We start from the raw sequence: 11,597 nt of genomic DNA, 5'->3' as shown, positions 1-11,597 counted from the left end.
TTCCTTCATCAAAGATGTGAAATTCTTTTTATTTTCCATGATCAAAGGAAAATCGCAACTCCCACACATGCTTCCTCATCAAAATTGTCATCCCTTAAATGATGGAAAGTCGTTTGTCGTGAACCAACAACGATCTCGAACAGACATTTGTAATTTTCTAAATATAATATTTAAAAGAGTTTGAAAATTTGATATTATATAAGAAGGAAATATTATTTAAATCATGCATGTTACACAATTGAATAATGCTAACTAAATATACTATTGTGTAATAATTTAAATTAAATAATTTATATAATTATCTTAATATGTACATTACAAACAAATATAAAAAATTATTATTTATAATCAAATTCAAATAATAAATATCTTAAAATTATTATTAACATTTTGTTTAAATATGTTTATAAAATATCGTAATCTTATTTATACGAGTTGGATTATGCCGGATACTTGTTTACGTTTGCCGTCCTTGAAAATGATAATCTCGAACCAACATGTAATTCTTGCTAAACATAGGGATAGAACTATAATTTGATGCACTATATATTTTTATTTGGCCAAGAGGCATGTAACGTGGGGCTATATTAGTAACAGAGAAAAGATGAGACAAAAGAACAAGCAATGTTCGCGGGTAGTTCCCCAGCCGCCGCTTTCTAATCCTATCTATGGCTCTCTTGACTCGGCTCACTACTCCAAGCACAAGTGGTTGTCTCACTCTCCAAGCCAACTAAGCTCCAAAGGCCAAACCTAGAACCCAACAGTGTCCAACTCAAACACAGACTTAAGCATCATCGAAAACAAGACATAAAGGGCGGATTACCCCAGAGCCACCCAGCGTCTAATCATCAACACAACCCGAGGAAGAAAAAGCACAAATAAAAAAGCTCATTATCTGCATAGGTTGGGCATCTTTCTTTTGAGCAAAAAACCAAGAGCTCAAGGTCAAGGCCATGGACTCAATGCCCCTTGTCTCCTTTTCCACAACAGAAGAGACCCCATCTTCGTCAGCAGCAGCAACAGGTTCTTTACCTATCCGAGCTCCTTTAACTGCTGATTCTGATTCTGAATACGAAACCAACGGTCATGAAACTGCCAGCTCTGTTGGTGGGAGTGGTTTAAGTAGTTTTGAGAACAACAGTGAGTTGGGTTCTGAAAGTGAGGAGTTTTTGAGTAGTGACGAGTTTGAGACTGCTTCTGAGAGGAGAGACCCAGATGAGGAAACCTTAGAGGAAGAAAATGGGATTGGTGAAAGTTACAAAATTTATGTGGCCAAGAAAGATGATGACATTGATAGCATGGAGAATTCAATGGAAGGGGAGGGAGAGAGTGGTGGTGATGTTGGTTTGGTGGGTGTTTCTAGTTCGGAGCCGGTTGTTCCTATTGCACAATTGTCAATGGATGATGAAGAGTTTTCTGAAGCGTTGAGTGAGGAGGAAATAGTGACGGAAGTGGAAGATGGAGGGTTTTCTGGTGTGGTTAAGGTTCCTGGTGCTGTTGAAAGTTCACACAGAATAAAGGTGGCTTTGGGGGTTGAAGAAGGAGATGGAGAAGGAGAAGAGTCATTGGAGTTGAGAAGTTCTGCTTTTGTTAACCAATACGAGTCGTCTACTCTCGTTAAGGCAGAGATTGAGAGGATCGAGTCAAAACATGGTGATGGTCATGAGTTAGAGGAAAAGAGTTTTGTTATGGGCAATGATGCTATTCATTCTTCTCAACCTGTGGTGAAACCTGTTGACAAGATTATTGTGTCCAATATGAAAGAATTGAAAGTTGAGGAAACAGGGGTAGAGGCAGGAGAAATAACGAGTTGCCAAGGTAATGAACGGAGCCATGTTGATGTTATTGAAAGTGGTGCTGTTGATCAAGGTAGTGAAAGCAAGAAACTGGAGAATAGAATTGTTTTGGGAGCTGAGTTGTATGAGCTCTTAGCTGCGAACAGAGATGAATCTAATGACCATGATATTATGATTGCAAATACTGGGAATGTTGGCTTGTTGAAAACTACTGACGGTGAGCAAATTGGAGACGAATTGATGAGTGATACCAACACCTTTAAATTTGCAGCTCCAATATCAAATTTAGACCACAAAGTTAAACCAGAAGCAGAAGATATATCTAAGCATGTCTCAGAAAAGGTTCTACTGCCTGATGAAGATGTTGTGCAACTGATATTTGGAAGCTCTGAAACAACCAAACATGTAACGAAAGAAGTAGAACACGGATTAATGTCCACTTCTCCTTTGAAGGTAGATTTGGAGGAGGAATTGGAGACATCAAGTCAGCAGATTGTCATGGACTCAGATGAAGAAGTGGAAACAAAGAAGGAGCATGAACTAAAGGAACTATTCAATTCTGCTGCATTGGCTGCTCTTCTGAAAACAGCAACAGGTGCTGAATCAGATGGTGGTGATCTCACAATCACTTCTAATGGTGGTTCTAGAGTATTCTCTCTTGAGCACCCTGCTCACTCAGGTTCCTTGTTCCATTCTTCAAAAGTTGATCCACCATCAAATATGGCTAATGTCGTCTCAAAGGACAGTATAAGTGGTGAAGAAAAGAAGAGATTTGAGAAGTTACAACTCATAAGAGTGAAATTCTTGAGACTGGTAGAGAGACTAGGCCATTCTCCTACTGATCCAATGGTTGCACAGGTCCTGTACAGGCTGGCCCTAGCTTTGGGTAGTCTTTTCAATCAAGAATTCACCCTTGAATCAGCCAAGAGAGCAGCTATGCAGCTTGAAGCAGAAGGTAAAGATGACTTAGATTTTTCTTTGAATATTGTGGTTCTCGGAAAAACTGGAGTGGGAAAGAGTGCAAGCATTAATTCCATTTTATGTGAGCAAAAATCTAGAACTGATGCTTTTGAACCAGCCACATCTGCTGTGAAGGAGATTGTCGGGACAGTAGATGGAGTTAAGATCAGAATTTTTGATACACCTGGTCTTAGATCTCCTGTGACAGAAGAAGCTACTAATCGCAAACTATTAGCATCTATAAAGAGGTTTGTAAGGAAGTTCCCACCAGATGTTGTCCTCTATGTTGATCGTTTAGACGCACATGACAGAGATCTTACCGATTTGCTATTACTGAAGTCACTAACTGATTCTCTCGGTTCTTCAATATGGCAAAATGCCATTGTAACTCTCACTCATGCTGCATCTGCCTCCCCAGATGGACCATTAGGGGAACCCCTAAGTTATGAAGTCTTTGTTGCTCAAAGGTCCCATGTGGTTCATCGAGCAATCAGCCAAGCAGTTGGTGACATGCGTCTGATGAATCCAAGTATGATGCATCCTATGGCTCTTGTTGAGAACCATCCATCATGTCAGAGAGACAGAAATGGAGAAAGTTTGCTTCCCAATGGGCAAAGGTGGAGGTCACAGTTGCTACTCTTGTGCTATTCAGTGAAGATTTTATCTGAAGCAAGTTCTTTGTCAAAACCTCAAGCTCCTTTTGATCACCAGAAGCTTTTTGGCATCCGACTTCGTTCTCCTCCTCTACCGTACTTGCTCTCTTCTCTATTGCAATCTCGTTCTCATTTAAAACTACCTACCAATCAGGGTGGTGATGATCTTGACTTGGATATTGAGTTGGGAGACTCAACAAATTCTGATGACGAAGATTATGATGAATATGACCAGCTCCCACCATTTAAGCCTCTAAGGAAATCTCAGGTTAAAAAACTTAGCAAGGAGCAGAGAAAGGCTTATTATGAGGAGTATGATTATCGTGTGAAGCTGCTTCAAAAGAAACAATGGAGAGAGGAGGTGAAAAGAATGAGGGAAATTAAGAAGAAAGGGAAAGATGGTGATAATAATTTTGGTTATGTTGGAGATGATGGAGACGTTGAAGCAGGGGATAATCTGGCAACTGTACCAGTTGCTTTACCCGACATGGTCCTCCCTCCTTCCTTTGATGGAGACAACTCTACTTACCGGTACCGGTTTCTGGATTCCTCATCTGAGCTTCTTATGAGGCCAGTTTTGGACTCACAGGTTTGGGATCATGATATTGGGTACGATGGTGTTAGCCTTGAAAGAAGTCTTGCCATAGCCGGTTGTTTTCCTGGGGCTATTGCTGTTCAAATTTCAAAGGATAAAAAGGAGTTCAGTATCCATTTAGATTCCTCAGTTTGCGCAAAACATGGAGAGAATAAATCTACAATGGCGGGATTCGATATCCAAGCTGTTGGAAAACAGCTTGCTTACATCTTCAGGGGCGAAACAAAATTTAGAAATTTCAAAATAAACCAAACAACTGCTGGTTTATCAGTTACTTTCTTAGGTGAAAATGCGGCTACTGGACTTAAGATTGAGGATCAGATTGCAGTCGGGAAGCGCCTGGTTTTAGCTGGAAGTGCTGGGGCTATGAAATCTCAAGGTGATACAGCATATGGAGCCAATATGGAAATCCGCTTAAAGGGTAAGGATTTTCCTCTAGAGCAGAACCAGACCACATTGGGACTGTCTTTGGTGAAGTGGAGGCGTGACCTGGGTCTAATGGCCAACCTACAGTCTCAGTTCTCTATTGGACGTAGTTCATCAATGGCTGTCCGTGTGGGGTTGAACAACAAGCGGAGTGGGCAGATCACTCTCAAAGTAAGCAGCTCAGAGCAATTACTGATAGCACTTGCTTCCATTCTTCCGATTGCAGCCTCCATCTTCAGGATGATCTATCCTGGCTCTGATAGATCCTGAATTTTTGTTTACTATAGCGATTCTAATTCATTTTAGCTACCTAGTAGGTTTTCTGAACTTAAAACTTCAATGAAACAGAACCTACTCATTAGATGGTTATGAGCCAGCTTGTTCATTGTATAAAATAAATTAATATTTCTTTACAGCAGCTGGCCAAATGAATGCACTTTGATGAGCCTGCAAGAGTTTTCAAATCCCTGCTCATCCATAATTTCAACTTCTGGTCGGTTTGCCATTTCCATCTAACTTGCTAACTCCATTCACTCAATGATTTCTGTCATTTCTATACAACCTGTCAATACTACAAGGCAAATGCTACATAAATTGAAGTAGTGTGTTCATTTCTAGCATGCACCAATTACCCAGTTGAGTTGTTCCATAAGCTAAATTACATAATTGCCATGTCATTTTCCTGCAGCTTTTCTGTTTTCTGTTATTTAAGTTGATAGATACATTAAACAAGTAAAAGAAGAAATACAATGATAGAAGTAGAGGAGCATTGTCAATGTCAAAACTCCTACACCAGTTTAGGCATTTCTGTGAAGAATGTTTCCAGTTGCAAGGTTATGTAAATGTGCAAAAGCCTACCTTTACTGGAAGATTGGATTTGCCCACTGAACAGGATTTGATTATTAAACTGGTTAAATCATGATAAAATCGTACAAAGATCCAACACAGCCACTCAAATAATAATAGTGAGTCACGTTGGTTTCAATATACAGGGATCAGAAGCAAATGGCACAAATGACCAGAGGTATTACACCCTAGCGTTTTCCAGGGTAAAAGCAAAATTTATGTTACAGACACATGCCCGTTAGAATCCTCGTGACTCTGGAATTTTGAATATTTTTTCACTCGGTAACTTATTGGAGCTGAGCGCCTGAATTTTCTGATGGTTGCTGCAGCAACTCAGGTTCCTCTAAATCCTCAGCGTGGATCGGTATATCCTGTTAAAATGGAAAGAAGCCATTATTGTTTATGAATAACAATGAGATCACCATTCAGGCAGATGATAATTTTTAGATGCACATGCACCGAAAGCACTCCTGAAATTAGCTAAGAACCAATGCACGTAAATCTGATACAAGCTGATACCTGAGCCTGCAGTAGTTGATGTGGTTGCTGGTCTTGTGCCAATGTGTAGGGTTGTGGCTGCGACATTCTATAATAAGGCTCCTTGAGATCAAGTTTGCATGATGAGGTCTGAAGAATTCCGCCTTGTTCTGCCCCAGGGCCCCACATTTTAGCTATAAGAGTTGAAGCATACCTCATTAGGAGAACAAAACAGCAAATTAAAAACACAGAAACAACGTCAAAACCAACCTGACAATGTTAGATATATCGTATAACTCTGAGCATTATGGGCAATCATGTGAAGTCGGCCAGTAATTTCTTGCCCAGCCATAACATAAATTGGCTGAGAAAGAACACATCGTATCTGGTACCAGTGGGTTGTAGGTGCACCAGGGGCAGTGGTAAGCCATCTTTGCACAGTACTGTTTAAAAAAGAAAGCAGTTTAAGAGCAGTTAGATTGGATGAAACTGCAAACCCAATGAAAATACAAAAAACTGAACATTATTACCTCCCATTAAACAAAACATCAAACCAACAGGCCAAGCCATGCACTCTAGTCCCCACAGATGCTGTGAATTTCAATGGAATATCTATTTCATATAAGTCCTCTTCCTGCAAAAAGGAATTAAGAGCATGTTGACTACACATTTACTGATAACCATCAAAAGTAGTCAACTATGCTAGGAGAAAGAAGTTCAAATCAAACAGCCATAATTTAGTGAAAAGTATTGCACCACTCAGAAAAATGGTTTTAATATCCCATGGTCATTAAACTCAAGCTGCAAATCTGCAACAAGCTAACAACTAAAAAATGCTTTCACATGTACAGAGTTCAACAAAGCAACCAAGAATCAAGATACAACATAAATGGATGTTTATGACAGGAAGTTTAAACAATCAATAACAGGCTCAAGACAACGCCTCGATGATACCTTTATTTCAGCAAAGTCAATTACATGGCACATAGGAGGAGACACCAATAATCTTGGATCAAAAGCATCCACCACAGGCTATACGAAAGCAAAAACATTTCATTAAAATTTAGTTGAAACAGAATGAAACAACAACGGAGTAACCATAAACACATGAAGACCAGTATGGCAGCTGCCAAAGAAAAGTTATTGGCAACTATCAGAAAACCCAAATGTGAACCCTACATTCTGATAATGCTTCTATAAAAGTACCAAATTTTCATTCTACAGAAGCATGTGATGGTGTACAAAACAAACCTGAGAGAAGTATCCCTGGAATGCAGACCCATATAAGGGTGTGAGATCTACACCATAATAGTTTTGTTGCTGCCAAAAAAGAGCCTGCAAATTTTTCTGGGTTAGGGGAAAGGAACAGAAAAGGTAGATATAATGCAAAATTAAAAAAGGAGCAGCATGGGAAGATTGATAGCAAAACAAGGAATGCAGAAGGAGACACCATCTGATGCCTATAATTTATAAAATGCACAATCAAAAGAAAACATTGGGGTTGACAGCATTACTATGCATACAATATATCAAATGTTTCAAAAGAGTTTCCAATAGCAAGCCATCCCCTTGAAAACTTGTGAAATCTATAAGGTTCTTTTATTTTCTAAAGAACAATGCATGAAACAAACAATGGAAGCTCAGAAACAGTATAAAACACATTATACAGCGACTTTCCATGTAATTCTCTTATAAGACTGGAGGAGCAAAAAGATCCATGCCAAGAAGTCATGAGACATTTTAGATCCACTTTCTTCAAAGACTTAAATTCACACATGCATGTAAAAAAATGCATACAATACTCCAGCAAAACAATGTCAACTACATACCTTATTTGCAATTTCAACAAATAAATATTCATCACTGAAAGGTGCCATATGAATCCTACAAGAGTAAGATAGCATGAGACTAACTCAAGGAAAAAGACTTAAGCATATTACAGCTTGATGATCAAAACAAAAATCAATGAAATTAACAACAGGAACACAAAAAAACCCAAAGGTACAGATATATGTAGTCAGTGACAGTAATGATATATTTCCAGCAAAAGATAAAAGATAAAAGGAGAAAAAACCATATCAAATAAAACAATTAAATTGAACAACCAAGGGGAACAATAGGATGACAGCAATCATAAAACTGCTTATAATTTAAATCAGTTTAGCATGGTAATTCATTAAATAGACTGGCAGAGTAAGACCAAGTAAAATGCAAGTTTTCATAAGTAAAATTCCTAAAAGCATTAGGATGATATTATATGCAAGTAGGAAATCATTTATCAACTGCATGAGAAAAAAACAGATTTCAATGGAGGACCTCTTACCTTCCAATTGATGGAAACATTTTCCCATTAGGCACAAGAAACCGATCTCTTGCAATTATGTAGGACTCCAACATTCTTTCATTAACTAATAAGGTGCCTGCAAGTGACCCAAAAACCAATTAAAGAAGCTTGCTTCAATCAAAACAAAGCAACAAAAGTTTAAACATCCATAAAATAATTCTAGACATCTTCAAAGCATTTCATTTTCAAATTCTCACTAAAAATTAAAACTTTCATTGGTATCATGGAATTTTCATCATCACCACATAATGACAAAAGTAAAGCCTCACACATCATCATACCCATTGGTTCAGAGATCAGAATATCTGCTTTCTCAGGCAGCTCAACTTCCTCAACTTTACCCTTGATCACCTATACGTTAAACGACAAATGAGCAACCAGATCAATCCTGATATAAGAGAGAACACAAAACAACATGACAAGACAAGCACATACAGTAATCCGTTGACCTAATGTGGGGTTCCCAGCAATAAGTTTGCGAGCATATTCTGCCATTTCAGAAGCTTCCACAGCATAAACATGCTTTGCACCAGCCTAATAGGGAGAAGAAAAGAGTAGGGCATCAACCTACAAACCACAGGACATTGTCAAAGTAGATCAAAAGGTTAAGAATACCTGTGCAGCAAATAATGACAAAATGCCACTGCCAGCACCAACGTCAACTACCACATGACCTGTAAAATCTGCACGGTTCTCAATTACAGCAGCATAGTAGGTTCCTGGAGAAAAATGCAGTTAAGAAATGATCAGCATGTAAAATGTGTGACCTGTAGTAAAAGTTACTTGTCTGGTAACTATGTTTGCATGTTGATCATACATAATGCCATAATATCTCACAGCAGTGTGCTTTGTTAGCATTGTCTACAAAATTCAAAGTGAATATGTAATACAAAATCAAAAGAAACAACGAAACACAGCTTTGTGATATAACCTGTCCTCACATAATCCTGTAACATATTTTGCTGATGTAGCAATTGTCCATAATAATGGAAATACATTTTGGCAGAAGCTGGCTCGATTTTATTATCAAACTTGCTCTTAGAAGCAGAAATGGCTCCATTTGGTAAATGTGTTCCTGGATGAGAGAAAAAAGAAAGAAAGAAATAAGGACAACATAAAAGCCAATAAACAGTCAATTTGTCTGCATGATCATAATCAGGTATCAAAAGTAGCACCTTGAACAACATCTTCCTCCTTCCATTGCTCAAATGCAGAATGGAAGTCCCTGCCCTCTTCCTCATTTCTAAATTCAATGGTGACTCCCCACGAATATGGTCTCTGATTCAAAAGAAATTCTGTCAAAAAATATAGCATCTGGCACTGGTTTGACATCATACAGTAATATCATACATATTAAAAGCAAAGATTATGCAAATTTTCGACAAAAAAACATTGGCCAGGACATATACTCCAAATTGCAATAATTCAAGTAATAAGTAGAAAGAAGTAGCTAGGTACAACCAGCAGCTTAGCATGGATTTTCATGCATCCAAACCAGGAAAACAACGGAAAAATTTGAAGAAATTAAAAGAATGAATTCATAAGTCATCACCGTTCCTTCTATTGCTAAACTTCCATATATACCAGGCAGAGAACCTCAAAATATTAAGTTTGAAATGACATTAGTACCTCTTTATTGGTTTCAGAACTCTCGGAAACGCAAAGAGATTTAACAGGCCCCAACTTGAAGAGCTGAAAACAATAATAACAAGAAACTCAACCATGTTACACCCTTCAAAGCCGTCAGGAACTAAAAATGTCATTCCAGAGTTGGAACTTTTAATAATCCAATCCAATTTCACGGGGAAGTGAAACTCAAAGCAAACCCAAAGCAAAAAAAATCAAAATAAAAGAAAAAGAAATTCAACTCGCTATGCTCCTCTTCAATGCCAAAGAAAAAAGTAGGCATTCACTAACCCAAGCTTGTTTCTGATTTAAATTAAAAACAAAAATAAAAAATCTGCCCAAGATTTCCTCTTTCTTTATCTTTCCATCGCATGTCCATTTTCTCAACAATAAAACAACAAACTCTCTCTCTCTCTCTTACCTGAGCGTTTCCAAGATCGACATTGAAGCCATCAATAAATTCCGAACCTTGGTGAAACCGAAGCTCCGCAACTCCACCATCAGCACTGAACCGAGCAATCACCGGCGTATAAGAAGAAGAAGAAACCGATGAAGTAGACAGCTCAGAAACTGACGCCAAAGTGAACTCCAAGTGTTTATGTTTTAGCCCAGCTGAACCCTCCATCATTATTACCCAAAAATAAAAGGAAATAGAAATTTAGTGTACCTAATCTATTTCTAAAATTAGGGTTTTTGTTAAAGAAGGTAAAAATATGTATATATATATTAAAAGAAAGAGAAGAAAGGGCAAAGCTTGAGAGAGCCGCCACCGAGTGAGAGAAGGAACAAAGATCGTGGCTTTAGCTGATTTATGGAGACTGAACAAAAAAACAAAGCCTGTTTTTTTCTTTTTCCTTTTCTTTTTTGGTTTTTGTGTTTGAGGGTAGATGCTACTTGCTCAGAGGGAAGTTTGAGTGTGATTGGTGACGTGTGAGCATCACAGCCGTTGGATTTATTTTCACTATGGATCCAATAGGAGATTTTAATATTTTCAAGTGAAATCTTAGGGCAAATTTAAAGGCAAAATTTTTAAGTGGAATGGGAATTTTTTGTTTTTATTATTTTGTTTATTTCACACTACTAACTTATTTAATCTTATAATTTTTAGAATCAAGTAGAAAATTTGGACTTGCTACCAAATTATTTGCATCATGAAATTAATTTCTTATTTTTTTCTATATACACTTATACCAAGTTTGCATGCTAAAATTAGTAAGGTAATTGGTAGATAATCTTTTGGTAGTATCATACAATTATTTAATTTGAAGTTTTTTAATTAATATTTTTAGTACTAAAAAACTATGAAGAAAATAAAAATATATATATATAAAATAAAGAGGAATTTCTTTTATAGATTGAAAGAGTGGGCGGAATGAAATTCAATTATTTTTTTGTTTTAAATCTTTTTTGATTTCATTTGTCCTGCTAATACACTTGTAAAAATTATTTCCTTTCATATTCCTATCTATATTAGCTTTTTACCTTTTTCATGTTTTCATCTTTTCTTGGGGAGAGGATGATGCCAAGGCTACCATTGATAAAATTACAGATGGAAGAGAGACTTTTTGGCCCAAGAGTGAACAAAGATTGAGGAGATCAGATGCCAGAGTAACCGGTCTGCCATTCAAGTTGCTGCTACATTTTGCAATCTATCCTGGACAGAGCATAGTCCTTGAGCACAAACATAAAGAATATCAGGGGCTGGTAACAGAACATGAATCTCATTTTTCCAATGGATGATTCCATTAGCTCTTCTCATCCAGATGAATGAACTCAACTCAACTCTTTGGTGCAGATACATAACATCCAATGCTATGCTCTTACAAGGTTTCTATAGAGAACTCGAATTGAGTAAGGAAAGGAAGGAGGAGGTG

At 37.6% G+C, this 11,597-nt stretch overlaps 2 protein-coding genes across 3 annotated transcripts; one reads left to right on the top strand and one right to left on the bottom strand.

The window, feature by feature from the left end:
• The first annotated feature begins 653 nt into the window (after positions 1-653).
• On the top strand, positions 654-4,876 carry LOC110421149 (P-loop containing nucleoside triphosphate hydrolases superfamily protein). The gene has a single exon (XM_021434643.2). The coding sequence runs from the start codon at positions 954-956 to the stop codon at positions 4,698-4,700; it is 3,747 nt and encodes a 1,248-aa protein (XP_021290318.1). The 5' UTR covers positions 654-953; the 3' UTR covers positions 4,701-4,876.
• A 430-nt stretch (positions 4,877-5,306) lies between these two features.
• Positions 5,307-10,552, bottom strand: PRMT4B (protein arginine methyltransferase 4B). 2 transcript variants are annotated; one of them, XM_021434753.1, is made up of 15 exons: positions 10,145-10,552; positions 9,727-9,789; positions 9,273-9,375; positions 9,029-9,172; positions 8,713-8,816; positions 8,533-8,631; positions 8,379-8,448; positions 8,077-8,173; positions 7,583-7,637; positions 7,005-7,088; positions 6,708-6,785; positions 6,284-6,387; positions 6,024-6,196; positions 5,796-5,923; positions 5,307-5,647 (listed from the first exon to the last, which is right to left on the bottom strand). In XM_021434753.1, the coding sequence occupies exons 1-15, from the start codon at positions 10,349-10,351 to the stop codon at positions 5,564-5,566; spliced, it is 1,593 nt and encodes a 530-aa protein (XP_021290428.1). In that variant the 5' UTR covers positions 10,352-10,552; the 3' UTR covers positions 5,307-5,563. The 2 variants fall into 2 exon arrangements, with proteins under 2 accessions (XP_021290428.1, XP_021290427.1); XM_021434752.1 differs by having other exon boundaries at positions 5,796-5,947; positions 10,145-10,550.
• Positions 10,553-11,597: the final 1,045 nt, after the last annotated feature.

This window comes from Theobroma umbraticum, unplaced genomic scaffold (assembly GCF_002168275.2).
Source record: "Theobroma umbraticum cultivar Fairchild unplaced genomic scaffold, ASM216827v3 scaffold_130.0, whole genome shotgun sequence".
Lineage (NCBI taxonomy): Eukaryota > Viridiplantae > Streptophyta > Magnoliopsida > Malvales > Malvaceae > Theobroma > Theobroma umbraticum.
The sequence above is the reverse complement of the archived record's forward strand: the minus strand, read 5'-3'. Positions and strand labels throughout refer to the sequence as shown.

What these genes read in the sequence shown, in the direction of transcription:
- PRMT4B (XM_021434752.1), bottom strand. Translation starts at nt 10,351, where the DNA reads ATGATGGAGGGTTCAGCTGGGCTAAAACATAAACACTTGGAGTTCACT. An exon ending in TCTGATCTCTGAACCAATGG is followed by an intron (nt 8,174 to 8,378) that starts GTATGATGATGT and finishes GGTCACTTGCAG; the next exon opens with GCACCTTATTAGTTAATGAA. An exon ending in TCCAGGGATACTTCTCTCAG is followed by an intron (nt 6,786 to 7,004) that starts GTTTGTTTTGTA and finishes GCTTTCGTATAG; the next exon opens with CCTGTGGTGGATGCTTTTGA.
- LOC110421149 (XM_021434643.2), top strand. Translation starts at nt 954, where the DNA reads ATGGACTCAATGCCCCTTGTCTCCTTTTCCACAACAGAAGAGACCCCA.